General features: G+C 40.7%; 2 protein-coding genes across 2 annotated transcripts; both read left to right on the top strand.

Moving 5' to 3' along the window:
* The first annotated feature begins 854 nt into the window (after positions 1-854).
* Positions 855-26,218, top strand: LOC127543066 (zinc finger protein 2-like). Its single transcript, XM_051969058.1, has 6 exons — positions 855-930; positions 4,284-4,362; positions 4,721-4,847; positions 6,141-6,251; positions 15,133-15,283; positions 26,061-26,218. The coding sequence occupies exons 2-6, from the start codon at positions 4,330-4,332 to the stop codon at positions 26,077-26,079; spliced, it is 441 nt and encodes a 146-aa protein (XP_051825018.1). The 5' UTR covers positions 855-930; positions 4,284-4,329; the 3' UTR covers positions 26,080-26,218.
* LOC127543064 (zinc finger protein 501-like) lies at positions 15,290-19,514 on the top strand. The gene has a single exon (XM_051969054.1). It carries the CDS (start codon positions 15,348-15,350, stop codon positions 16,671-16,673), a length of 1,326 nt encoding a protein of 441 aa, XP_051825014.1. The 5' UTR covers positions 15,290-15,347; the 3' UTR covers positions 16,674-19,514.
* Positions 26,219-27,528: the final 1,310 nt, after the last annotated feature.

Here is a 27,528-nt window from a genome sequence, read left to right as displayed (position 1 = left end):
AAGAAAGAAAGAAAGAAAGAAAGAAAGAAAGAAGAAAGAAAGAAAGAAAGAAAGAAAGAAAGGTGGAGGGAGGGAAGGAAGGAGGGAGGGAGGAAGAAAGAGAAGGAAGGAAGGAAGGAAGGAAGGATGGAGGGAGGGATGGAGAGAGGAACAAAGAAGGAAGGAAGAAAGGATAGGATAGGAAGGAAGGAAGGAAGGAGGGAGGGAGGGAGGAAGCAACACTTTCACTGGGGAGGGGGGAAGGATGGAAAGGGGAGAGGTGAGAGATAGGGAGGAATCCAGGATGACTCTGAGCTTGTGAGCCTGAAGCCCCGGATGATGGGGTTGCTCTCGTTAATATAATAATAATAATACGAGTTCAGTTTTGGACAAATGGAGTGTAAGCTATTTATTGGAATTCCAGTTTGGGATGTTTGAAAGGCAGCTGGAGGTGGGAGACAGGAGCTCAGCAGAGGCTCGGGGCAGAAAAGGCCGATTTGAGAATTATTTGCCTAGAGATGGTCATTAAATGCAGGCGAGCTGATGAGATCATCAAGTGAAGGAGCGAAAAAGAGATCCAGAACTGAGACCTGAGGGACAGGCGTGATCTGGAGGAGGTTCCAGCGAAGGAGATACAGAAGGAACAGTCCGACAAGCAGTAGTGGACAATCAGCAGAGGGGAGTGTGCCGAGACATAGGCAGTATTCCACAGCTCCCCCGGCTAGGCAGCGTATGAAGCACTCCGCTCCCATCGTCCCCCACTTTCTTCAAGGCGCCTACAGGGGGCCAGGTGTGCGAGGGGAACGACGACCGAGACTCGGAGACCTCCGAGGAGTCCTAGAGAGGCAGCGGAAGTGGCGCCTCAGCGTTCGCAGCCCACAGAGGCGTTCTTTTGTGGGCGGGGCTGCACTTCCGGTCTCTCCGTCGTCCGTTCGCTCAGGCCGGTCGTAGGTGAGTGCTGCTGGGCGGGCTTGCCGCCTCTGCCTTCCTCTTTCTTTTTCCCCTTCCTTCCTCCCCTCTCTTCCCTTCCTTCTTCTCCGCCTCTTCCTCCTTTCCTTCTCCCTCTCACTCTTCCTGTCCCCACTCCCCGGCCGAGAGTCATGTAATCCTCACCAGCGGCCCCCCTCCTTTTGTCCCATACCTTGTGTGGTAACGGCCTCGTTCTGGTATTCAGGCGCCTACTGTGTGCTAGCACTGGGCTCAGGCGGCACGAGGGGCGGGCGCGCGCCCTTCCTCTGCCGCCAGTGCTCTGTATGACCTTGAACAACTCACTCTTCCTCCCTAGGCCTCAGTTTCCCTTTCCGTAAAAGGAGGGGATGAAATTAGATGGCCTGTGAGGGCTTTTCCAGCTTTAGATCTAGGTTCCTCGGTGTGACCTTAGATAAATCACTTCCTTTCTCTGCGCTTCAGTTTCCTGCTGTAAAAAGAGGGTAATCTCTGAGGTCACCGCTTCTAGCTTTAGATCTGTGACCCCACTGGGGACGGGGAACAAATCACTTTCCTCATCTTAGACCTCAGTTACCCCACTGTGCAAAATAAAGGAATTGTAGTAACTGGCCCTATCTAGCTCTAGAGCTGTGGTAATCATGCATCAGGTATGCCCATGTGACTTAATTTCCCTGGGCCTCAGTTTCCTCCTCTGTAAAATGAAGGAATTGGACTAAGCTGGTCTCTGAGACCCCGCTGGTTATGAGGGTCCGTGTTTCTATATTGGGTTAAAAAAACCTTTCAAATCTGGGAGGCTGTGATGAAGTTGAGGAACATTGGTGGTTTAGGGATAAGTAGGGAAAAGGGAGAAGAACCCACGCACCTTTTCTCTGAAAACAGGAGACTATTCCTAATCTAAAAGATGTTGGGGTTTTGTTTTGTTTTTAATATTTCAAAGCCATTTATCTTATCTTTCCTTGTAGGACTCTGAGTTCACACACTCCATTGATCAAAGTGCCATGCAGCTTTCAGGCTACGAGTTTCAACCCACACTCCTACAGCCTTATTGCAACCCTCATTCCAGAACTATTTGTCAGGTGTTTGCTGTGCTGCTGCTGCTTTCTTTGGGTTCTGAAATTGAATATTTTCTTATGCATCTTGACCCCGCACTGAGTCCAGAAAATTGTTTTACTCTAGTCTTTTTCCTTCCAAAAAAGCATCCCTTTTATTTCCCATTACATCCCTTTCCCCACTCAGTCAGCCATTCCCTCTTGGGAAGTGGTGATGGGGGGGGCAGGGAGAAGAACCCCACATTTTGCTATAATTTCAACAGGTTTTTCTCTCAGGTTTGTTCCTGGTTCTCATAAACTGCTAAAAACTAAAGGTTGAATTTCTGACTTTATGTTAAAACTAAAATTAATGATTAAACTTCTAAATAAGACATTTAAAATTATCTGGATAAACTATTTTAAAAGCCCAATCTCTTAAACGATCAAGTTTTTGTAAATCATTTACCTCTGCTGCGGTACAGAAAGTACTAAACATTTTCAGTTTTCTTTGAATGAAGAGGCCTGTGGAACTTTGCCATGGCTGACAGTTTTGAGTAAATTTTACATTTTGGAGGTAAGGAGGGGAAGTCTTAGGTACTAGTTAGGGGAGGAAGAGCCCTCTCAAAGCAGTGTCTCAGCTGACCCCCCCAGTGAGAGAATGGATCAGGTTGAGCCAGATGGCTCTTACAGTATTGAACTTGAGAAGCAAAGACAAGGAAAATAAGTGCTTCCTTGGTATTCTGTGGGAACGGTGGGTTTAGATTTTGACAAAATGACCTGAGATCATAAGTGTAGACCACCAAGTCAGGTTGTTAGGTAGGATCTCTTTTCTTTCTATATGTTCCAAAATAAACTGATTTCCACTTAGGCCCCCATCCTCCTAGTTACCCAGAGGGCTTTGTTCTAAGCAGCAAGCTGTGGAAACTGACAAATGGATCCCATTCCTGGATGTTAGGAACTAGCACTGAACAGAAACTGAAAGTCCCCAAAAGGGCCTTGGCAAAACACAGGGATGGTCCCTTCCCCTCTGAAGTATGAATTGTCTCCTCTCCCGTTTACTGAATGGCAGATTGGATCAGTAAGTGCCTATCCTGTGTTAGACTCTGGAGAATGAAAGAGAGGAAATAGCCTGCCCTATTCTCCCCGGAATGTAAAGTATAGTGGAGAGAGGAAGCCCTGAATTCAAATCCAGCCTGACACTTATTACTGGCTGTGTGAACAAACTTGGGCAGGTCTAATCTCTGATTTTACTTTTGTGTAAAATGGGGTGTGGGGAGGAAACCAATTATAACACCAGACTTCCAAGGTTGTTGTGAGGCCCAGATGAGAATATATTTGCAAAGTGTGTTGGAGACTTTAAGTACTGTATAAATGTGTACTGCTGTTTTTATATATATATGTAATTGTCTGGGTTAATGATAATAATCATCTGGATAAGATAACCTAGTTTGACCTTAAGTAGAAAAAACATTGGTTCTGGAGTCATAGGACCCAGGTTCAAATCCTACCTCTGGTCCTTGGTAGCTGCATCACCTTGGGCAAGTAACTTCCCTGGGACTCAGTTTCCTCACCTATAAAAGGAAGGGACTGGGCTAGATGGCCCTTGAGATCCCTTAGGCTCTAGCTCTAGCATCCTATGAGGCTATGCCAGAGATCAGAGTGTAGGGTCGAGATGGCAGGGTATGAAAGGGCAGTTTTTAGCTCCTGGCTGATTTTGGCCTAAGGCCAGCCCTGCCACTTTCCTGTTCACTTCAGAAAATGAGGCTTGGAAAGGGTAGAGTCTTGTGACTCAGGCTGTTCCATCTTCCCATCCGGGAACAGGGTCAGCTGAATATTTCTCTCCTGGGACTCTGGCTGCCTGATGTTTACTGTGGATCCTGTGTTTTCTTCCTGCTCTCGTCTGCTGCTGATAGCACTATTCCCTTCTCTATTTTTTTACTCACAGAGAAGCATGAGGGAGGTTCCACAAGACTTACTGGTCTAGCTTTGCCCGACTGTGTGCCAGGCTACGGGGGGCTACCTGTTGTCCCTTTTCCAAAGCTTACGGGGCACATCTGGTTGCTGAGCAAAGATGATTCCTGACCCGCCTGTGGTTGCCAGCAGTCCTCTGGATCTGCTCCCTTGTCCCCATGAGAAGAATGTCACAGGCAGACCAAGCATTCAGTAGTAACTAGTATAGGTAGCTAGGTCACAACAGGCAAGGGGGGCTTGCAGAGGGTTCTTCCTTGGTTGCCCAGAATCCTTTGATGGCAGAGAGGTATCCAGGGCTTCCCAGGGGCACCATAGGGCTGGGCTGCTCTAACTCTTGGCTCTTTTGTCTTTGTACAGTTTCTTTCCTTTCTACCTTGCCCAAGAGGGTCCAGGAAGAGAGGTGATGGCAGCTCCATTTCTGACATTCAAGTCTCAGGTGAATTGTGACTCTCTCTGTTCTTGGTTTTCCAGTTTGCCTCCACCTCTCATGTTCCTTCTAGGGACATGAGCCCCAGACCCTCCTCCCAGCAGCTTGGACAAAGTAACACCACTGATTAGCCTTCTTTTGGGAACGTCCCTTTGGAAAGGGCTGTCTCCATTTTGCCCATGAGGTTCGGGCTGTCGAATAGCCTGCCTGAGACCATATGGCAGAGGAGTGGTCGAGATAGGTGAAGGTGGCCAGGCCTCCTGTCCTTTCCCGCCATGCCTTGATGCCTCCACCCATACACTCAGTTGCACGTCCCTCTTTGGCCCTTTCTGTGGGCTCACGGTTGGGGTTATCTTTGATGTTTTAGGACTTGGTGACGTTTGAGGATGTGGCAGTATATTTCACTGAGGAGGAATGGAATCTTTTACACCCTGGTCAGAGGGCTCTCTACCGGGAAGTGATGCTGGAGAATTACACGAACATCATCTCCCTCGGTGAGCACCGTCTCTTTTCCGACTCTTCTGGGCTCCACGTAGGTTCATAGTTGTGAAGACAGCAGGCAGCGCGCATTTCTGTACCTGCAGATGTTACAGAGCTCTGGCAGGATTTTGCATTTTAAAGATGAGCAACCCCTGGGCAAAGTATCCTCAGGAATTATGCTGCCCTTCAGAAAGTCCAAAGGGGCCTCTTCCCTGCTGAACCTCCCCAAGGCCACGGGGCAGTGCAGAGACTTGGGTGCAGATGTTCTCTCTGAGCCTCTTCAGCCACGGAACCCTAAATGTCACTAAGTCATGCTGAGCCTGACTCCTCATCTGTAAAATAGACATGAGACATTGTAGAATCTACTTTGCAGGCTGGGTTTGAGGCTCAAATGACATATGTATAGCCCTTGGCCAAAAAACAAACAAACAAACACTATGTAAGTGTCAGAGTGTAAAGCAGTAATTGAGAATCTCACTGATAGGGGGGTTTTCAAAAGATTAGTTAGAAGCCAAAGTTAGAATCCAGAAGTATCCAATCAACCCATGGTTGAGAAATCCTAGGTTCCGGAACATTAGGAAAGAAGCTAAAAGCTGTGGACACTGGAAAGTAGTATGGCAAAGTGTTGAGTGGTATTAGATGTGCTTCTTGTACCATAGGCGATAAGCAGTTGCAAATAGAGTAGTCAGTTAATATTTTAAAAATCATTTGCAGTCTAAAAATATATAGTTTTACTAATTATGGAGAGGATAAGTTTTAGCAGTTCAGTAAATAAAGATGTCTGGGGAGAAAAAGGATAGATTTGATTATATAAATTATTTTTTTTTTCTACAACAAAAAGCACGGTGGCTATAATAGCCCTTTGATCACTTTGGATTCTGAAAAGCTTTCAAGGTAACCTCAGTTGCTCACAGGTTCCCAATTCCTTTGGGCTGTCATTAGGTGACAGATTTAGTCTTTCTGGGGCTCAACTCTGCAGCTGATTGTATTGACTGGTCCCACCCTCCCAGCTTCCTTCCAGTCTGTTCTACTCCTGCTTCCTTTGCCTGCTCTGAGGAGGTCAAAGGCAAATACATTTAAGAGTTCTATGCCCAGCCCAGCCTCTAGGACTGGCACCAATTCCCTCTCACCACCCTCGCCTGACATCCACGTACCTTTTATATGGTTCCCCAGCCTCTCCTCTTTGGAACATCAGTGGGTATTTTCCTTTTGCCTCCTACCCTCCATGGAATTGTGCTTGGAGGGAAGGGAGAATTCTTCATCCTGAGCCCAAATCATCATGTCTTTCTACCTTTCCCTGTGAGTAGGGATTCCCATCAACAAGCCTGATGTGATTTACAAGCTGGAACAAGGGGCAGTGCCATGGATCACTGACCTTCAGAATAAGGAGCATGAACAGGACCAGGACATGTGGACAGGTGAGTCAGAAAGCAGTACACCTGCAGTCACTCCATTGGTCTTGCCCAGCTTCAGGTGGTAGAGCTGTTCCCCAGCCCTGGTTCTCCTCCTGAGATCAGCAGTTTTTTCTCTCTATTAATTATACTTCCCTTACTTTCTGAAAGCATATTGCCTGCCTAGAATATCTTCCCCCATCATTTTAGTCACTCCCAGTTAAGTCATTTTTTGACATGAAGTCAAATTTTGGTGTGTGTTTTTTTTTTTTTTTTTTTTTTTTTTTGGTTTGGTTTTTTTTTATCATTTATTCATTCATTTATTTATTTATTTTAATAATTATAACTTTTTATTGACAGAACCCATGCCTGGGTAATGAAGTCAAATTTTGTTAAAAATCATTTTATTGAGTCATTTTGTTTTGACATGAGATATTCAGGCACTCAAACCATTGAACGCCACATGTACTCAAGGCTTTCTACCATCATCGTCTGCTTGTCAGTAGCCTTCTTCAGCCTTTGTGCCCAGCAGGGATCTCAGCACTTCAGGTGAGAGGACAGTCAGTGGTACTGTCACCTCCGTATTCCTGGGGCTTTCCTGGGGCTCTCCTGGGGCAGCTCCATACAGCATTAGTTTTTTTTTTTTGGCTTCCCCAGCACACTGATGACACATTGAACTTGGAGTCCGCAATCAAACTGATCCCCAACCGTGCCCCCCCTTGTATTGGTGAAGTTTGTACCCAAGCAGAAGACCTCCTATGTATTCTAATTGAATTTTGTCTTGTTAAATTCAGCCCAGCTCTGTGTCCCTCCTAGTGCTGTGTCATCTTCAAACTTCCACTGCATTTCTCCTGGTGGTTGAGTAAAACAGTAAACTGCACAACTTCTTAGGGCACCGTGACAGAGACCTCCTGCCACGTTGACAGTGACCCCTTAACAACCATCCTTTCTTTGAGTCCAGCCCTCCAACCACTTCTGAGTGCATCTTACCGTATTAGCATCTAGCTTACTCCTTTTCTTGTCTTCTCCATAAGAACAGTGTATTTTATTTAAAAAAAAAAAAAAAAAAACTTGGTTGAAATCTGGGAAAGCTGTCCACAACATTCCCTTCATCTACTAATTGAATAATTATGTCAAAAAAGGAAGTGAGGTTAGTCTGATATTACCTGTTCTTGATGAAGTCAGGATAGCTCTTTGAAGTCATGGCTAGCTATTTGCCAATCATAGTAATAATAGCAGCTGACGTTTTTATTGGACTTACTGTGAACCCAGTACTTTACTATTATTATCTCAGTTGATCCTCACAACATCCCTGAGCAGTAGATGCTTTTATTATCCCTATTGAGTAGTTGAGGAAACCAAGGCAGACAGAGATGAAGTGACTTGCCAGGGTCACACAATAAGAACTTGTCTGAGAAGGCTGGATTTGAAGTTAGATCTTCCTGATTCCAGGCTCTATCCACTGAGCCTAGAATGAACCCTGTCATCCCCTGTAACAAATGACCATATTGGCCATGGCTAAAAACTATGCCTCATCCTTTACGCCTCGTCCCCCACTTTGCCAAGGGATGAGGGCAATCAGTTTTCAAAGCCACGATTGGTCATTACATTGATGAAAGTTCTGTAGTCTTCCAGTGCTTTTATTGGCCCTGTGGCTCCTAGAAGCTAACCAGGCTCCCTTTAGGCATCTTATTCTTCTGGCCTTGTCTAGAATTCCCCGCTTCCAGTTCTGACCCCTGGCTTTGTGATCATAGCATGAGTTCTAACACCTTGGGCACTTAACAGTCTCAAAGGGGGACCAGAATGAACACCTGTAATAGGATTAGAAAATATATCTGATGGGATTTACAATTACATTCAGATGCAAGTTCAGCAAACATTTAAATTTTTTAATAATAGCTTTTTATTTTCTGTTTTTTTAAATTTAAAAAAAAATAGCTTTTTATTTTCTGTTTTTTTTTTTAAATAATAGCTTTTTATTTTCAAAATACAGGCAAAGATAGTTTTCAACACCCATTCTTGCAAACCTTGTGTTCCAAATTTTTCTTCCTCCTTTTCCCTACCCCCTTCCCCAGACAGCAAGTAATCCAATATTTGTTAAACATGTGCAATTCTTCTATATATATTTCCACATTTATCATGCTGCACAAGAAAAATCAGATCAAAAAGGAGAAAAAATAAGAAAGAAAACAAAAAGAAAGCAAACCACCCAAAAAATGAAAATACTATGTTGCCACATTTAGTTCCCACAATCCTCTTTCTGGATGTGGATGGCTCTCTCCATCACAACCATTGGAACTGACCTGAATCACCTCATTGTTTAAAAGAGCCACATCCATCAGAATTGAAAATTGTATAATCTTGTTGCCTTGTATGATGTTGTCTTGGTTTTTCTCACTTAGCATCAGGTCATGTAAGCCTCTCCAGGCCTCTGTGGAATCCTCCTGGTGATCCTTTCTTGTAGAACAATAACATTCTATAACATTCACATACCATAACTTATTCAGCCATTCTTCAGCTGATGGGCATCCCCTCACTTTCCAGTTCCTTGCCACTATGAAAAGGGCTGCTGCAAACATCCTTGCACATCTTTTTCCCTCCTTTAAGATCTCTTTGGGATACAGACCCAGTAGAAACACTGCTGGGTCAAAGGGTATGCACAGTTCGATAGTCCTTTGGGGCTATATAGTTCCATAGTATCCCAGTTTTCCCACATCCCCTCCAGCATTCGTTATTATCTTTTCCTGTCATCTTAGCCAATCAGATAGATGTGCAGTGGTACCTGAGTTGTCTTAATTTGCATTTCTCTAATCAATAATGATTTAGAGCATTTTTTTCATATGATTGGAAATGATTTTAATTTCTTTACCTGAAAATTGTTCATACTTTTTTGACCATTTATCAGTTGGAGAATGTCAGCAAACATTTATTAAACATCTTTTGGCTAGGCAGTTGGGATCTTTTGGAAAGAACATTGGAGATGGCATCAGGACACTTGGCTTTAAAATCCCTGCTGCTACGTCTTTCACACCATGGGAATTCCTGCTTCTTTGTGGTTGTTGGCATTAGAGCTGAGTTTTTTTTTTTTTTAATAGCTTTTTATTTACAAGTTATATGCATGGGTAATTTTACAGCATTGACAATTGCCAAAACTTTTGTTCCAATTTTTCCCTCCTTTCCCCCATTCCCTCCCCCTGATGGCAGGTTGACTAATGCATGTTAAATATGTTAAAGTATAAATTAAATACAATATAAGCATACATGTCCTAACAGTTATTTTGCTGTACAAAAAGAATCAGACTTTGAAATAGTGCACAATTACCCTGTGAAGGAAATCAAAAATGCAGGCGGACAAAAATAGAGGGATTGGGAATTCCATGTAGTGGTTCACACTCATTTCCCTGAGTTCTTTTGCTGGGTGTAGCTGGTTCAGTTCATTATTGCTCTAATGGAACTGATTTGGTTCATCTCATTGTTGAAGGGGGTCACGTCCATCAGAATTAATCCTCATATAGTATTGTTGTTGAAGTATATAATGATCTCCTGATCCTGCTCATTTCACTCAGCATAGAGCTAAGTCTTAAGGGATGGATCAGCAAATTAGCAGGTTTGAAGCTTGGGTGCGAGACGTAGTAAGGGCTGTTTGGAGGAGAACAGTGTGGCAGACTGGGATAAAGAGAAGTTGGAGCTCAATTGTAGAGGGCCTTTAATGACAGGCCAAAGAGTGTGACCCTTGGACGTTGCAGCAGAATGCCACCGTGATCAGGTCTGAAAGTGCAGAAGACATTTTGGAGCTAGGAGTAGTGTTCAAACAAGGCTTCATGGGGGAAATGAAACAGAAATTTGACCTTTTCAGGTGGATAGAATTAGATTAGGGAAAGGGAGGGAGAAAGGTATTAGAGATGGCAGGATTCAACAAGAGGAGAAGGTGAGGATGAGCACAATATGACAGGGTGATAGGCTCTTGAAGTCAATCAGTCAAGTTTGGATTTAATACTTTAGCCCATGTAAATCTAGTTTGTTTGAGAACCAATTCAGTTCAATTCAATAAGCTTTTATTGAGCAACTACTATATACCAGGTACTTTGCTGAATGCTGGGAATACAAAAAGAGATAAAAGGTAGTCTGTCCTTGAGGAGCTTACAATCAAATGGGGGAGACAACATGCAAATAATTACATACAGACAAGTTCTATACAATCTAAATAGGAAATAATTAACAGAGAGAGGGCTCTGAAATTGAGGGGTTAGAGAAAATTTCCTGGAGAAGGTGGGATTTTATTTAGGACTTAAAGGAAGCCAGAGAGGTCAATAGTTGGAGTGGAGGAAGGAGAGCATTCTAGGTACAAGGAACAGTCAAAAAATGCCCGAATTCAAGAGATGGGGTGTCTTGTTCATAAAACATCCAGCAAAGCCAATGTCACTGGTTGGAGGAGTCTAGGAGTAAGAAATAAGAAGATTGAAAGGGTAGGAGAGGGGCTGATTTATGAAGGGCTTTAAATGACCAACAGAACCTTTAGTATTTTTTCCCAGAGGCCAATGGAGCCACTTGAGTTTATTAAGTAAGGAAAGTCAATTGGCCTGACCTGCTCCACTGTATGCCAAGTACTTTGATGCAGGGAAAGGCTGAAGGTAAGGAGAACTTTAGAAAGGACAATTGAATTGATCAATTAATTTTTTAAAGAAGTATTAAGTTGACAACCATTGTAGCTCCCTTCACCCGAATGCTACCGTTACCAGTCACACCTAATTCCCAGGCCAGCTTATATAGGGTCTGTGAGGTCAGATACACAACCAGTTAGAGAAGGAGAAGTCTCCCATTGCAGACCTGATCTCAGTGGGACCAGAGCTTCTGCCCACGAGGTGGTCCACACTGTTCACAGAGGCCACATCTGGGAATCTCAGGCTTCAAGGCCTTTGTACTTCCTTATTGCATTGTGGGAGCTTCCTCTTCGGGCCCTTACAGACCATGAGCAAATTAAATTTTAAAAGTTGAGAGAATGCAAATTGACAGAATTACAAAGAAAAAGATGAAATATTGCAAGTACATAAAAGAAAGGAAAGATGTTGTTAGGGAATGTTGCATGTAGTTATGTTCTGATAGGGCATTCAGAGGAAATAGATGGTTATGTACAAAAATATAAGGTATCAAAATGGATATTACAAGGGGAAATTATTCATTCCAATTTATGTATCTCTAAGGAGTCATCAAAGAATTGCTTTGCAGAAAATCATCTGGCCTAGATGAAATCATAGCTGAATGGTTTCAAATGTTCCAAGAACAAATAATCATATGGAGAAAGATGGGATGCTGCCCCAGTACTCTCGGTGAGACCAATATGGTATTGATCTTAAAACCTAATAAGGATAATATTCAAATAATTACAGACCAATTTCCTTAATGAATATAGAGGCAGAAATACTCAAGTATTACTTAATAACATATAGCTATATTACTTAAGTTTTTAAATAGGTCTTCAATCCACTGATCAGATGACTGATTTCTGAGCAAAACATAGTCACTTCCTCCATGGATGGAGATTGTGCCCCATTCTGTGCCATTTTTCCATGCCTTCGTCTAAATTCTCTACCTAAGTTCCATGCAAAATGCTAAGGCCTTTTTTAAAGCTCTCTTGACATCTTATGGATACTAGTGGATGGAATCAAGTAGACCTTTTCTGATCATACATTTCTCTGGTGGCATCCTTTATTATCCTCATATAATTCTTGATTGGTAATATATTTGTTTACTTATTCTGATCATATGTCTCTCCACCACCCTGTGGGTGATGCTCAGCTTTGGAAATGGATATATTCTGTGACTCAGCCATACAGCAACCGTGGAACAACATTGTTAAAAAGATAGACTGGGTTACCTTAAAAACATGATGGTTTCCTTAAGGCAATATAACTTGCTTTCTTCTTTTTCAATTCTGGGACCAGATGTCCGTCATACTGCACATCATAGTAAACAGTAAGCATTCTCTATCTTTTGGTGCTTCCCTTAGTCAATAGTTAACGCTGAATCCGTTCGAGTGATGAGGACTAGCTTAGGAAATGCTAAAATGTTCCAGAGCTTGAGTCCACACAGCATCCACAAACAGGAGCATCCAGAGGACTTGGCCAGACAGAGACTCCCTCTTTTATTGGACTCTGTGCTGGATGTCCTCTGTGGCAGCCGCACATCTGGTAGGATCATAGATAGGTGTAAAACTTTGAGGTCAAATCCTCCCCTTTCCCCCCACCTTCAACCTCACTTTCATAGATAAGGAAACTCAAGCTTTTGTGTATTTATTGTCCACTATGCTGCTGCTTTCTGTTTTGTAAAGCGAGACTGCTCATAATCTCCCACCATTATCCTCTGCAGTGTTTTGCTATGTGTGGAAGGTTTGTTTTTTGTTATTTAATTTTTATTCTAAACCAGTTTTGGCCATGGCTTTTGCTTCTTGATGACAACTCGTTTATATTATTTAAACTTCTGTAGTAAATGCTAATTATCAGAATCAATATCTTTCTCTTTAGAGTACATTTAATATTTCTAGCCCCAAAAATATGGTTCTAAGCACCTTCCCCCTTCTATTCTACTTCTTCACAATTATGGCCAATTTATGCTTTCATTTGTGATGATGATTTCCAGGAAGTTCTTCACCCGGTAGCCCTCCTTACTGGGTGATGAACCTCTCCATACTCAGCTCATTTACTTCTTGGACAGGGACATAGTCTGTGGTTGGTATTGAATTAGGACTTTTGTGGATCTCAACATTTATATAGTTTTTTAAAAATTTATACAACTTATCAATTTAAAATCTGTTTTGCAGGTTAATTGGAGGGAAAGATTTGTAAGCTTGGGAAAAGGAAATAAATCCTGAGATGTGAATGGAGGTAGGAGGTAGGAAGATGTTAGAGAAAGAGCTATCTTCTCTCCTTGGCTCTTTGTTGTTTAGTCTCACCTCCCTTGTTAGTTCAGACCCTCCTCATTCTCTGTAAGCTTCTTAATATTTATTGTTCCTTTTGTTTTGTTTTTGATTTGGGCCTATGATTTCACTGGTCTAACAGCTCTTCCAGTGTAGATCTCATTTGTATTTCAGAATTTTAGAGAGTTACCTAGGTGACTAAGAAGTTAATATATTTTTATTTTATTTTATAATAACTTTATATTGACAGAATCCATGCCAGGGTAATTTTTTTTTACATTATCCCTTGCACTCGCTTCTGTTCCGATTTTTCCCCTCCCTCCCTCCACCCCCTCCCCTAGATGGCAAGTAGTCCTATATATGTTAAATATGTTGCAGTATATCCTAGATACAATATATGTGTGCAGAACTGAACAGTTCTCTTGTTGCACAGGGAGAATTGGATTCAGAAGATAAAAATAACCCGGGATGAAAAACAAAAATGCAAATAGTTCACATTCATTTCCCAGTGTTCTTTCTTTGGGTGTAGCTGCTTCTATCCATCATTTATCCATTGAAACTGAGTTTGGTCTCTTTGTCAAAGAAATCCACTTCCATCAGAATACATCCTCATACAATATCGTTGTTGAAGTGTATAATGATCTCCTGGTTCTGCTCATTTCACTCAGCATCAGTTCATGTAAGTCTCTCCAAGCCTCTCTGTATTCATCCTGCTGGTCATTCCTTACAGAACAATAATATTCCATAACATTCATAGACCACAATTTACCCAGCCATTCTCCAATTGATGGGCATCCATTCAATTTCCAGTTTCTAGCCACTATAAACAGGGCTGCCACAAACATTTTGGTATATACAGGTCCCTTTCCCTTCTTTAGTATTTCTTTGGGATATAAGCCCAGTATTAGCACTGCTGGATCAAAGGGTATGCACAGTTTGATAACTTTTGGGGCATAATTCCAGATTGCTCTCCAGAATGGTTGGATTTGTTCACAACTCCACCAACAATGCATCAGTGTCCCAGTTTTCCCACATCCCCTCCAACATTCATCATTATTTTTTCCTGTCATCTTAGCCAATCTGACAGGTGTGTAGTGGCATCTCAGAGTTGTCTTAATTTGCATTTCTCTGATCAATAGTGATTTGATGACTAAGAAGTTAAATGATCTAAGGATGGTAATGCACATCTAAGAAAATCAAAAATCAGCTTCCTGATGTTGAAATCTGGTTCTCTAGCAGCTCTCATCCTGTGGCTTCTTACCCCTTCTGGAAACTGGTCTTCTTCATCCCTTCACTTTTATCTTCTCATTTTAAATGGGATTTTATTTATGTTTAACTTAAATTTAAATTCCTTATTATTGTTCTGTAAGAAATGATCAGCAGGATGATTTCAGAGAGGCCTGGAGAGACATACATGAACTGATTCTAAGTGAAATGAGCAGAACCTGGAGATGATTATACATAACAACAGCAAGATTATATGGCGATCAATTCTGATGGATTTGGCTCTGTCTACCAATGCGATGATTGCTGCCAGTTCCAATGATCTTGCGATGAAGAAAGCCATCTACATCCAGAGAGAACTGTGGGAACTGAGTGTAGTTCACAACATGACATTTTCACTCTTTTTGTGGTGGTTTGCTTGTGTTTTGTCTTCTTTCTCATTTTTTCCCTTTTTGATTTGATTTTTCTAGTGTAGCATGACATTTGTGAAAACATGTATAGAAGAGTTGCACATGTTTAACATATTGGATTATTTGCCATCTAGGGAAGGGGGTGGAGGGAAGGGAGGGAAAAAATTTGAAACATGAGGTTTTGCAAGAGTGAATGCTGAAAATTATCTTTGCATGGATTTTGAAAATAAAAAGCTTTAATTAAAATTTTTTTTAAAATTCCTATACTCTCCTTTGGTTAAAATTAGAGTAGCAATTTTATTTCAGCATAGGGAACAGGTAGCATTTATTCTGTATTTATGTTTTTTATTGATCATTTCAGATGATGACATTAAGACTGAAAATGATGAAGAACCTGATTCAGAGATGGAAGTGTCTGAAGAAGCTGCATCACCTTGGTCTTTGTTGACAGGATTCCCATTGGACATTCCTCAGGGGCTTGAATTTGGAGATGCCTCTGCATGTGAAAACAGGTTAGAGAGGCAGCAAGGTGACCCAGGGAATTGTACCCTATCCCAGGAGAGAGGTTTTAGCATAATGGGTATAAACCCCAATCATGTCTCCGTAGAGCAGAGAAATCATGAATATAGTGATTATAGAAGAAACTGTGGTTTGAGCTTCCCTTTACATATGGGACTAACAGTGCAGGATTTCCCTGTACCATATGAAGCAACTCCCACGTTAGGGAGATCTCAGAGACATAATGAATATAACCATAACTTTAGCCTGAATCCAGATTCTGTAAGACAGAGAATACATAGTAGGGTAAAGCGATATGAATGTAATGAATGTGGGAATGCCTTTAGTAAGACCTCGTATCTTATTGTACATCAAAGGTTTCATAGTGGAGAAAAACCCTATAAATGTAATGAATGTGGGAAAGCCTTTAGTCAGACCTCAAACCTTATTGTACATCAGAGAATTCATAGTGGAGAGAAACCTTATGAATGTAATGAATGTGGCAGAGCCTTTACAGCAAGGTCAGGCCTGAAGCAACATCAGAGAATCCATAGTGGAGAGAAACCATACAAATGTAATGAATGTGGGAAAGCCTTCAAAGAGACTGCACACCTCATTCAACACCAGAGAATTCATAGTGGGGAGAAACCCTATAAATGTAATGACTGTGGGAAAGCCTTCAGTCAGATTTCATCCCTTATTGGGCATCAGAGAATTCATACTGGAGAGAAACCTTACAAATGCAATGAATGTGAAAAAAACTTTAGGTGTGCTTCACATCTCATTAGACATCAGAGAATTCATAGTGGAGAGGAACCTTATAAGTGTAGTGATTGTGGAAAAGCCTTCAATAAGATTTCAACTTTTATTCTTCATCAGAGAATTCATAGTGGAGAGAAGCCCTATAAATGTAATGAGTGTGGAAAAATCTTCAAGGGCACTACCCAACTTATTCAACATCAGAGAATTCATAGTGGAGAGAAACCCTATGAATGTAATGAGTGTGGGAAAGCTTTTACTCAGATTTCAAACCTTATTATACATCAGGGAATTCACAGTGGGGAGAAACCATATAAATGTAATGAATGTGGGAAAGCATTCAGACTGCGCTCACATTTTATTACCCATCAGAGAGTTCATACTGGAGAAAAGCCCTATGAGTGCAATGAATGTGGGAAAGCCTTTAGTCAGACCTCAAACCTAATTGTACATCAGAGGATCCATAGGGGAGAGAAACCCTGTAAATGTAATGAATGTGGGAAAGCCTTCAGATGGAGCTCAGAGCTCATTTTACATAAAAGAATTCATTTTGGAGAGAAACCTTATAAATATGATGAACACGGTAAAGCCTTCAAACAGAGCTCAGAGCTTATTTCACATGAGAAAATTCACACTAAAGAGTAACACTGGGTCTAGTAAATATTAGGAAAGCTTCAGCCACTCTTGCAGCTTTTCAAGCCCCAGAAAATTCATACTATGGCTAGACTCCATGTAGTATTATAAAAGTATTGGGGGTGAGCTTGTGTGTCCATCTATGACTTGCTTTGTTTTACCCCAAAACCAGTGTTATGTTGCTGATTGGTCTTCAGTCCTGTCACTTCAGATTCACGCCTTGCTACTACCAAGCTGTAGTTGAGGCCCTCAGAGGCTATGGAAAGCAGTTGCCTATTAATTCATCTTCTCTCCTCCAGGCTATACGCTTTTATTTTTTTTTTTAATCTCTCCTGCCTAAAGCTTTTGGATTAACCTTGCTAAATCATTACTTCGATCATGTCTTCTGCAACCCACGTTGTCACTGAATTGCGTAGGCCACCACCTAGTGGACCCTTCTACCCCTAACTATTTCTGGTTACTTCCAAATGCAAATACTTCACTCAGGCTGACTAGAAAAGCCTCAGTTAGATCTACTGAGCTGGTGATATCCAGGGGCGTTTTAGAGAGACAGAGTATTTTTACAGATAGATAAAACGTATCAAGAGAAATCTGCAATCAAGGACTAAAAAAGAAAATGACTTTTGAGTTTGTTTTAATCTGAGGACAGAAAATGCAACAATTTGCCTTTTCCCTTTAGTAATAACAGCCACCAATGATATAATACTTTGAGCACTTTTATATATATTATCTCTTGAATTTCACAACAGCCCCTTGAGGTAGGTTTTAGATGTGTTAACTCAGTTTTACAAAGGAATTGGACTCACGAGCTTGTGATTTGTCCAGGGTCACATAGCAGTGTCAGGCAAGAGTCGAACTGAAGTCTCTTTTTTGTGCTTTCCTATGGAAAGGAAAGAGAGCTCTTGACTTGAGCACCCTCTTGGGGTTCTAAACTATAAAGTATTTTGCCCAGCAGACCCAACAGGAGCCAAGGCTTAGAGAAAGGGCCTGTGTAGACTTGGGGTAGAGGATGGGGGTTTCCCTCTAGTGTCGCCTCTGCGAACCTTCTATTGTGCCATAGGAAGCTTAGCTGGATTTCAAGTGGAAGAGTCTAAATTCTAATCTTGGTAGTTATGTGACCTTGAACAAATCCCTTCAGCTCTAGTTTTATTTGACTTTGATGGCTTCAAAGGCCTCTTCCACTTGTAAATCGAGAAGCCTGTGATTCTAGAGCTTTTCATGTTCTTATTGACTGCTCACTGAAATGTGAATCTGTACTTGTCTGGTTTGCTTAGTAGTTGGACCTACAGTAGTTACTGGCTGTAACTGTCACTAATGCCTTTTGTGATACAATTTGTACTCCTAATTTTCTCACTTATCCAATGCAACTTTGTGTCTTCATACTTACAAATCAGTGTGATGCTGTTCCGTTCCAGACTGAGTAAATCCAGATGTCATAAGCTGTCATAAAATGCCTTCAATAATCTGGCCCCTCTCTACCTCTGCCACCTTTCCTTCTGCCACTACACATAGGAGTATGTCTATGATCAGGAAGACGGGAGAAGTAGGGAGTGTATTATCTGAGGGCAGGTGTTTAGCCTGAAAAAGAAAAGAATTAGGAGGGACAAGATAGCTATTTTCAAGTATTTGAAAGGTTATCTTGTAAAAGAGGGATTTCACTTGTTCTGCTTAGCCATAAAGAACAACTGGGAGGAGCAGGTAGATGTTGCAAAGGCCAATTTAGCCTTAATGTAAGGAAAAAGCTGCTCAGCATTGAAAGGGCATCATCTACAGGTGATGTATTCTCCTCCTTGGGGGCCTTCTCAGAGGCTATTCTTATTTATTTACATTTTGGATTAGTGGTCTCTGAATCTCTGTTTCTGGGATACTCTTTTATGTGAACCCTCTAACAAGCTGGCCTACCCATGATTTCCCAACCAAAATCTCACAGTATGGTATGCTGGAAAGAGCACCAGCTTTGGAGGCAGAAGGCCTTGTTTCAAATCCCATCCACCTGCTACCTTTGTCACTTGATGTAATTCATTTCACTTCTCAGCCTCGGTCTCCTCATCTGTAAAATAGGGATTAGAATAATTTGCCCTGTCTTAATCAGGGATTTTTTATTATTTTTTTTTTGGGGAGCATGTGAAAATGCTTTGTAAACTTGAAAGCACGATACAAATGGAAGCTATTTGAATTCCCACCTTTGTGCCTTTGCCCATACTGTTTCTCTTACCTGAAATGCCTTTTCCCTTTTATTCAGCTTACTTAGATACTACCCTTCAAAGGGCTAGTGTATCCTCCATTAAATCTTTCCCAACCACTCCCACACTTAGTATCCTCCTGAACTCCTGTGGCACTTACTGCAGACAAGTAGTAAGTCACCTGTTTCTAAAGGTCTTCAAGTAGAGGCTAGGTGACTCATCAGGGACATTGTAGGGGCAGTTCCTGTTCACGTATGGCTTAGATGAGGTGGCTCTTACAGTTGTGAGAGTCTGTGTGTCTACTATTGTTTGTATTATTTATTCATCTAACATGCTACCTTGTATTTATGGATTTTTTTAATGTATGTGCTCTGGCCCTGCCGCTCACTAGCCGTGTAACCTTGGGTAAATATTCTCTGATCCTCAATTGTGTGTAAAATGGAGATAATGCCACCTGCCCTGCCTGTCCCTGGACTGATGTGAGGATCTCTGTGAAAACATCTCGTGACCTTTGAAGTGCTACCCAAATGTAAGGTGGTATTTGTATTGTCTTTCTAACTTGACTGTACGCCTCACAAAGGCAAAACATCTGCTCTTATCCCTCTCTCTATATCCCCAGGGTTTCGCACTGTGCCCCCCCCACAGATGCACAATAAATGTTTCAATGCCAGTGCTGATGGCCAGTTTTGTCATTAGATCACGCCATCAAGATGTCATCTTCCAAGGGGTTAATTGTGACCCCTGTGCATCTAGGCCGAGACACGCAGTTCTCATTGTCCAGATGGAATTCGTGTTCTAATTCTGTGTGCTATAGATTGTAAGTTGCTAATAAGTTCAGTGGGCAAGAGAAGAAGAAACGAACCTAGAAGGCTACATCTAATTTGGCAAAAGCATTACAAGTCTGGAAAATGGTGTGAATGTGATAATGGATGGGGATTCCATTCTATTCTAGGCCTGGCACATCAATTCCACCTCCTCCATCAAGTTTCCACTGAAGGACACTGTTCAGTCTTTAGGAAAGAGATCTTAAGTAACAAATTAGGACTGAAGAGAATTTCCCAGGATCCTGGGATTCTGATATCTACTTAAATCATATTTAAGTGCCTGTGATGGGCAAGGCATTGTGAATACAAGAAGGAAACTGTCTCTACCTTAGAGGAGCTTACTGAGGGGGGATGCATATGTAAGTATGAGTAATCGAAGTATGTGCAAGGGGAATTTGGTCGTCAAGGTGGGGAAAGCACTAAAAAAATAGGAGTATCAGAAGAGGCTTCATTTAGAAGAAGCTTTATGAGGTGAGGTTTGTTTGTTTTTTTTTTTCCCCACTAGTATTTTATTTTTTCAAATATGTGTAAAGTTCTCAGCATTCATTTTTGTAAGATGTATTTCAAATTTTTCTCCCTCCCTTACCTCTGCCTTCCCCAAGACAGCAAGCAATCTGATATAGGTTAAACGTGCAGTCCTTTTAAACATATTTCCATATTTCTCATGTTGTGCAAGAAAAATACTTTTTTAAAGCTTTTTATTTTCAAAACAAGTGCACAGATGATTTTTCAATATTGATTCTTGCTTAGTCTTGTGTTTCAGATTTTCCCCTTCTGCCCTCCCACCCCCTTCCCTAGATGGTAAGCAATCCCATATATGTTATACATGTTAAAATATATGTTAAATCCAATATGTGTAAAAATTTATATAATTCTCTGTGCATCTCACTCTGAGGTGAGTCTTGACAAGAGCTAAATAGTCTAAGAATCCAGGGCACAATCATTAAGTGTCCTTCAAAGCTCTGTCCTGGACCCTCTGCTCTCTCTGTACTTTTTCTCTTAGTGAACTCATCAGCTCCTATAAATTTAAGGTTCTCTATGCAGATTGTCCTTAGACCTTATTGAGCTCTAACCTTTTTGCTAACTTCTGGTCTGTCTCCCTTGCCTGGAATTTTCTCTCTCTTATATCTTCTGACTTCAAGTCCCAGCTAAAATCCCACCTATGAAAAGTCTTTCCCAATACCCCTTAATGCTAGTGCCTTCCTTCCGTCAGTTATTTTAAGTGTATCTTGTTTGGCCATAGTTACTTTCATGGATCTCCTCAATTAGACTTGGAACTCTTTACAACCAGGGATTCATGTGGGATTTTTCCCCCCTCCACAGGAAACACTCATAAAATGTTGTTGATTGACTTAAGTAGAGGTAAAGGTGAGAATACAGGCACAAGAAGCAAGAGGTGTAACATTACATAAGGAACAGTTCATAAAGAGCAGTCATGTGAAATGAGACTGGAAAGATGGATTGTAACTAGAGTATAAGGGATTTAAATTCTAAGCAAAGAATTTAATTCTGGGGGTGGTGAAGAGCTAGTGAATTTTGAGCAGGCCAGTGAGATGGTCAGGCTTGTGCTTGGATCAGTTTGACAGCCATGTGAAGGACAGACTAGAGAACAGATGAGAAGCCTCTTATGGTATTTCAGTGGTCTGGTGGAAAAATGTAATAAAGACTTTAACTAGGGTAGAGGTCATGTTACTCGAGAGAATCAGTTGGATAGAATTGTGGAGGTAGATTTGTTAACTGATTGGCTATTACAGGATGGAAGAACTTGGATGAAAAACTTCAGCTGTATGAAACTATACCTCACCTACAACAGTTTCTCACAAGGGAAACGGCAATATCCTGTCAGTGGTAGACGTCATGTTAACCTACCAAAGGGTCAGAACTGACAGGTCACCATGAAACCAGAACAGGCAGGCAACACCTGACTGCTGACTATGACTAGGATGAAATGCCAAGCCATTATTTAACCACCAGGAAGCCTGTGGTTGCTTCCTCACCAAAGATCCTGAAATCAGAATTCAATTCTCATTCAAGAAGTACGGCATCTGTCAAGAACACTGGCCAATGTGTGTTCTGTATTGCGTTTTGTGTCAAGGCCCTCCTTGAGCTGTTGGTAATTTTTTTTCTCATGATCCTTACTATCTTTGGGTAATCCCTTTGTTTTCCTATACGTTCTCCATGACATCTGAGAAAAGTTGGGGGGGACCCCAAAATCTTGTAATCCTAACAATAGTACTCATAGTTCCCACTTTCTCATGCCCTTAGTTTCTCAACTCCTTGCACTCTGGCTTCTTTATATTATCACTTAACTAAATCTAAACCCAATGGCCTTTTCTCAATCTTTGGTGTTTTTTTTTCTCCTCTATTCATTTTTTAAAAAAAAATCATAGCTTTTTATTTACAAGATATATGCATGGATAATTTTGCAGCATTGACAATTGCCAAACCTTTTGTTCCAATTTTTCCCCTCCCTTCCCCTACCCCCTCCCCCAGATGGCAGGTTGACCAATATATGTTAAATACAACATGTATACATGTTCATACAATTATTTTGCTGCACAAGAAGAATCGGACTTTGAAATAATGTACAATTAACCTGTGAAGGAAATCAAAAATGAAAGTGGATGAAAATAGAGGGATTGGGAATTCTATGTAATGGTTCGTACTCATTTCCCTGAGTTCTTTTGCTGGGTGTAGCTGGTTCAATTCGTTACTGCTCTATTGGAACTGATTTGGTTCATCTCATTGTTGAAGAGGGCCACGTCCATCAGAATTGATCATCATATGGTATTGTTGTTGAAGTATATAATGATCTCCTGGTCCTGCTCATTTCACTCAGCGTCTGTTCATGTAAGTCTCTCCAGGTCTTTCTGAAATGATACTGTTGGTCGTTTCTTACAGAACAATATTATGAAATAATATTCATATACCACAATTTATTCAGCCATTCTCCAATTGATGGGCATCCACTCAGTTTCCAGTTTCTGGCCACTACAAAGAGGGCTGCCGCAAACATTTTTGCACATGTGGGTCCCTTTCCCTTCTTCAACATTTCTTTGGGATCTAAGCCCAGTAGTGACACTGCTGGATCAAAGGATATGCACAGTTTGATAACTTGTTGAGCATAGTTCCAAGTTGGTCTCCAGAATGGCTGGATGCATTCACAATTCCACCAACAATGGACCAGTGTCCCAGTTTTCCCATATCCCCTCCAACATTCATTATTTTTCCCTGTCATTCTAGCCAATCTGACAGGTGTGTAGTGGTATCTCAAAGTTGTCTTAATTTGCATTTCTCTGATCAATAATGATTTGGAGCATCTTTTCATATGGCTAGAAATAGTTTCAAGTTCATCTGAAAATTAATCTGTTCATATCCTTTGACCATTTATCATTTGGAGAATGGCTTGATTTCTTATAAATTAGTCAATTCTCTATGTATTTTGGAAATGAGGCCTTTATCAAAACCTTTGTCAGTCTTTGGTCTTTTTTGAACCCACAAGCTTTTGATACTGTTGATCATTCCCAATTCCTGGATCCTCTTTTCCATGGGTTTCCATGACAAGTTCCCTCCCCTTCCTGGTCTTCCTCTCTGACTATTCCTTCTGACTCTTTTTGGATGGGGTGATCATCTACATTCAGTCCCTTATGTAAGGATATCCCCCAGGGCTCTCTCCTGAATCTTCATCTCTTTACTTTCTTGGTGACCTCATTGGATCATAGTTCTCAAGCTGGAAGGAACCTCAGAGTCCACCTAGTTTAAGGTCCATGATATTGTGGTTTAAGAAAAAGTATTCTGATAACTCTATTTCAAGATGATTGATTTCCTTTGTATTCCACTGTATTTTATTTAATGCAGTTAAAAACATGATTCTAGGAAGGGATCCATAGACTTCCCTAGACTATCCAAAAGGGGTCCAGGACACAGAAGAGGTTCAGAAGCCCTGCTCGAGTCCAATCCCCACTTCTCATTTTTGAGGTGAAAAAACTGAGGTCCAGTGAAGTAAGCTGATTGGTCAAGGACATTCAGATAGTAAATATCAAAGGCAGGATTCGAACCTGAATCTCTGATCAGTATACTTTACTGCTCATTGGCTCTTACAGGTCCAATTGTCATGTCAATGTAGATGAATCCCAAATCTAAATCAGAACATTCTCATCACCAAATGCCTACTCGATATTTCCACTTGAATACTCATAGCCACAAGGAATACTCTGAACCTATACAAAATGGAACTGCCTCCCCACCACTTCCCACCCCCCTTAAAAATACCTAAGTTAGAGAAGCATCAGTAATAGTACAGAGCTGGAATTAGTGTCTTAAGGACTTGGCCTCAGTGTCTGCTTAGACAAGACATTTAACCTAGGATTTCGGACCTCAGTTCCTCACCTACAAAATGAGGAAGATTGGTTTCTTCTGTCTTCAAATCTATGAGTCTACTTTCCATTAAGAGTACCATTAGCCTCTCACAGTCACACAGATTTCTAATTTTTGAGTCATCCCTGACTATCTTTTCAGATAGTCATTCTCTCTAGCCCCATCTCCAACTGGAAAAGCAAAAAGAACCAAAACTCCTTTTACAAATATGTAGTCAAGGAAAACATTTCTGCATTGGTCATGTCCAGAATCTTTTAAAGCCTTAATCAGCATTCTGAGTTCATTATTAATCAGGGGCTGGGTAACATGTTGATCATGTTAATCATGAGTTGATTGATTATCAGTTGATGTTGATCAAGTTGCTAATTGATGTTAATCAAGTTGATCAGAGTTCCTAATTAGGTCTTTCAAAATCGTTTTTTCTTTATAACATTTTTGTAACTATAAATTATTCTGGTTCTGCTTGCTTCCTTCTGCATCAGTTGATACAATTCTTCCCCGGTTTCTCTGAAACCATCCTCTTGTTTCTTACTGCACACAAAAATATTCCATCACATTCATACACCACAATTTGTTAGCCTTTCTCTGCTGTAAGTCCCTCCGTTTCCAATTGCCACCACAAAAAGAGCTCTCAGCTTGGCATATAAAGCCATTTGCAGTTTGGCTCTGAGTTACTTGTATGCTCTCCCACTTTCCTTAGACTGTCCCCCATGCCTGGCATATATGCCATCCTCACCTCCACCTCTTAGAATTCCACACACCCTCCAAGATTTATATGTGGAGCCTTACCTGAATTCTTATAAGAGTAAGTGCCCTTCTCATTCAAATTATCTTTCATTTACTTAGGGTAAATGCATACCACATCTCTACTCTCACCCCCTCTTAGGAGAACATAAACTTTTTGAAGTCCGTTTTTCTGTTTCCCCAGCAGAGAACAGATATGTAATAAACACTCACTGAATTGGAAATTCCTGGCTATGGATGTCTAGGCTCCTAAGACTCATGTACTTGCATATCTGTTAAACCAATTGCCACCTCTGTCACTTGGAAGTCCATTTTTAAAATCACCTTCACAGGTGCAATACAAGAGAGACGTTTATCTAATAAAGGTCTGGAAGTTTTAGTGGACAGCAATCTCATTATGAGTTCTAGAGATGTGCAAGGATTTTTTTATAATGAGTTCTGTTTTTGACATGTTAAGTTAGTAATGCTTATGGGATATCCAAGGGGCAGTGAATAGGGTGCTGGGTCTGGAGTCTAGAAGAATCATCTTCCTGAGTTCAAATCTGGATTGGTTTGCCATATACTGAAGTGATTTATTACTTCTACAATTCATTTTACAGATGAGAAATTAAGGCAAATAAGGTAAAGTGACTTGCCTAGGGTCACATAGCTATTAAATGTTTGAGACCAGATTTGAACTTAGGACGAGGAGTCTTCCTGACTCCAGGCCCAGTACTTTACCCATTGTGCCATCTAACTGTCCTACCTAAAGGATAGTATTCACTGCTCATTGGTTATTCTATCAGGCTGTTGACTCTTGTTGACGTTGCACTCCACTAAAATCCTTAGATTGTTTTTAATGAAACTCTTATCTAACCACATTTCCCATCTTTTCTTGTGAAATTTTAGTTTTTTTTTTTTTTTTTTTTAATTCAGGTATCAAACTTTTCATCTGTTCTTATTAAATTTCATCTTATTCAATGTAGCCTATTGTTCTATTCTGCCAAGATCTCTCTTGATCCTTCCATCTAACATTTTAGCTCCCCCTCCAAGATCCATGCTTTTTATATATTTGATAAGCATGCCATCTATGTCCTCTTCCAAGTCAGTGATAAAATATAGGGACGATCATAGAGTCAAAGACCCTATGACCCTCAAATAGAGACCTCCCTCCAAGTTGACAGAAAAGCCTTCATTAATGATAGTTCTTTGGATCTGGCCATTCAAATTTGAACCAAATCAAATTTGATACCATATAACTCTACCTCTTTCTATTTTATTTTATATAAAAGCATATGGACGAACTTCTGATTACATCTCGCAAAAAACCTTCCCCAAGTGGGGGCCAAATCACCGCAGAGAGAATATTTCTCAGGCATTCCATCTAAGTCAAAGCTGCTTCTCTGATTGTTAAAAATGACAAATGTTCAATAAATATATTGATATTCAATAAATACTCTGAGTATTTATTTATATGTGTAAAAAAATTTTTAAAGAAGGAATATGGAAGAGAACAAGACAGGAATATTTTTTAAAAATCTTACAACCTTGTAAATCTCTTAAAAATAAGAATTACAGACAAAGTAAAGCAATTTCACTTGTCTCCACAATCTAAGACAGTGGTGTCAAACTGAAACTGAAACAGGGCCACTGAAACTATATATAAGGATTCCTGCAGGTGTATATTAACTTAGAAAACTATATAGTAGAACACAGCATTTCTGTGTTCTACTTACTGTATTTTTATTTATTTTGTTAAATATTTCCCAATTACATTTTAATATGGTTTGGGCAGCACTCAGAAATGTTGCTACATGGGCCAGTGTGCTTCATATTTGATATCTGTGGTCTAAGACATCTAGAATTCTAAGATAAAAACTGAGCTAACAACAACAATAGCAGAATTTAGAGATTTCTTTCTACAGTGCACGAGGAGATAAGGCTGAACATAGACTTTAAATGGAAGAAGTGATGGTGTTGGAACAAGCCTGGAAAAAAAAAATGGACGAAACTTTACAATACCCTACTTATGAGGAATTAATGTGTTTTATGGGGTTAAACTGCAAAAAAGGAAGGTACATAAAAGGAGAGGGGCAGAAGAATATAGAAGAGATGTACTCCAGTCAAGTCAGTGGTAAGCATTGGAGGGAAAATAACTCATGTAGTCTCTCAGGAAGAAAAGTGGTCTAGGAGAATGAGTGTAACAAAGAGAGGAATTGAAATGGGAGAAAAGAAAGAGGATAAAATCTCCATTCAGTGGTGAGAGAGGGTCCTCCTGAAATGTACACATGAAGATAGAGGTTAGTATGATGGGAGATGAGAAACTTACAGTGATTATAATCTACTGGACTTTGATGCTTAGATCAATCATCTTCCCTCAGGAAAAGAGAAACCAGAGCTCCTGGGGGCGTGGGGCATGCACTCAGAGAGAAGCTTCCATTAAATGGAGGGAAACATGATCATGGGAATGGCAAAAGGTAGTAATGAATGCACAATTAGGGGCAAGAAAAGTTCTGTCATGAGGCAGCACTTCTAGCTTCTCTATTGCCTGCATAAATTAATATTTGTGAGCCTGAGGAACAACAAGGAAAAAAAGTCCAGGGATCAAGATGTACAAAGCAATAAATTTAAAAGAGGAAACTCAAAACAGGTACCTTAGAAGATTTGGTTCCAAGAGAAATACAGAATAAAGGAGTAAGTATGAAGACCATAATTTAAAGAATTAAAGTCTACAATAGGTATAAAGGAAAGAAAATATTT

This window comes from Antechinus flavipes, chromosome X (assembly GCF_016432865.1).
Source record: "Antechinus flavipes isolate AdamAnt ecotype Samford, QLD, Australia chromosome X, AdamAnt_v2, whole genome shotgun sequence".
NCBI classification, from domain to species: Eukaryota; Metazoa; Chordata; class Mammalia; order Dasyuromorphia; family Dasyuridae; genus Antechinus; species Antechinus flavipes.
Note: the sequence above shows the minus strand (reverse complement) of the source record. Positions and strands in the feature narration are given on the sequence as shown.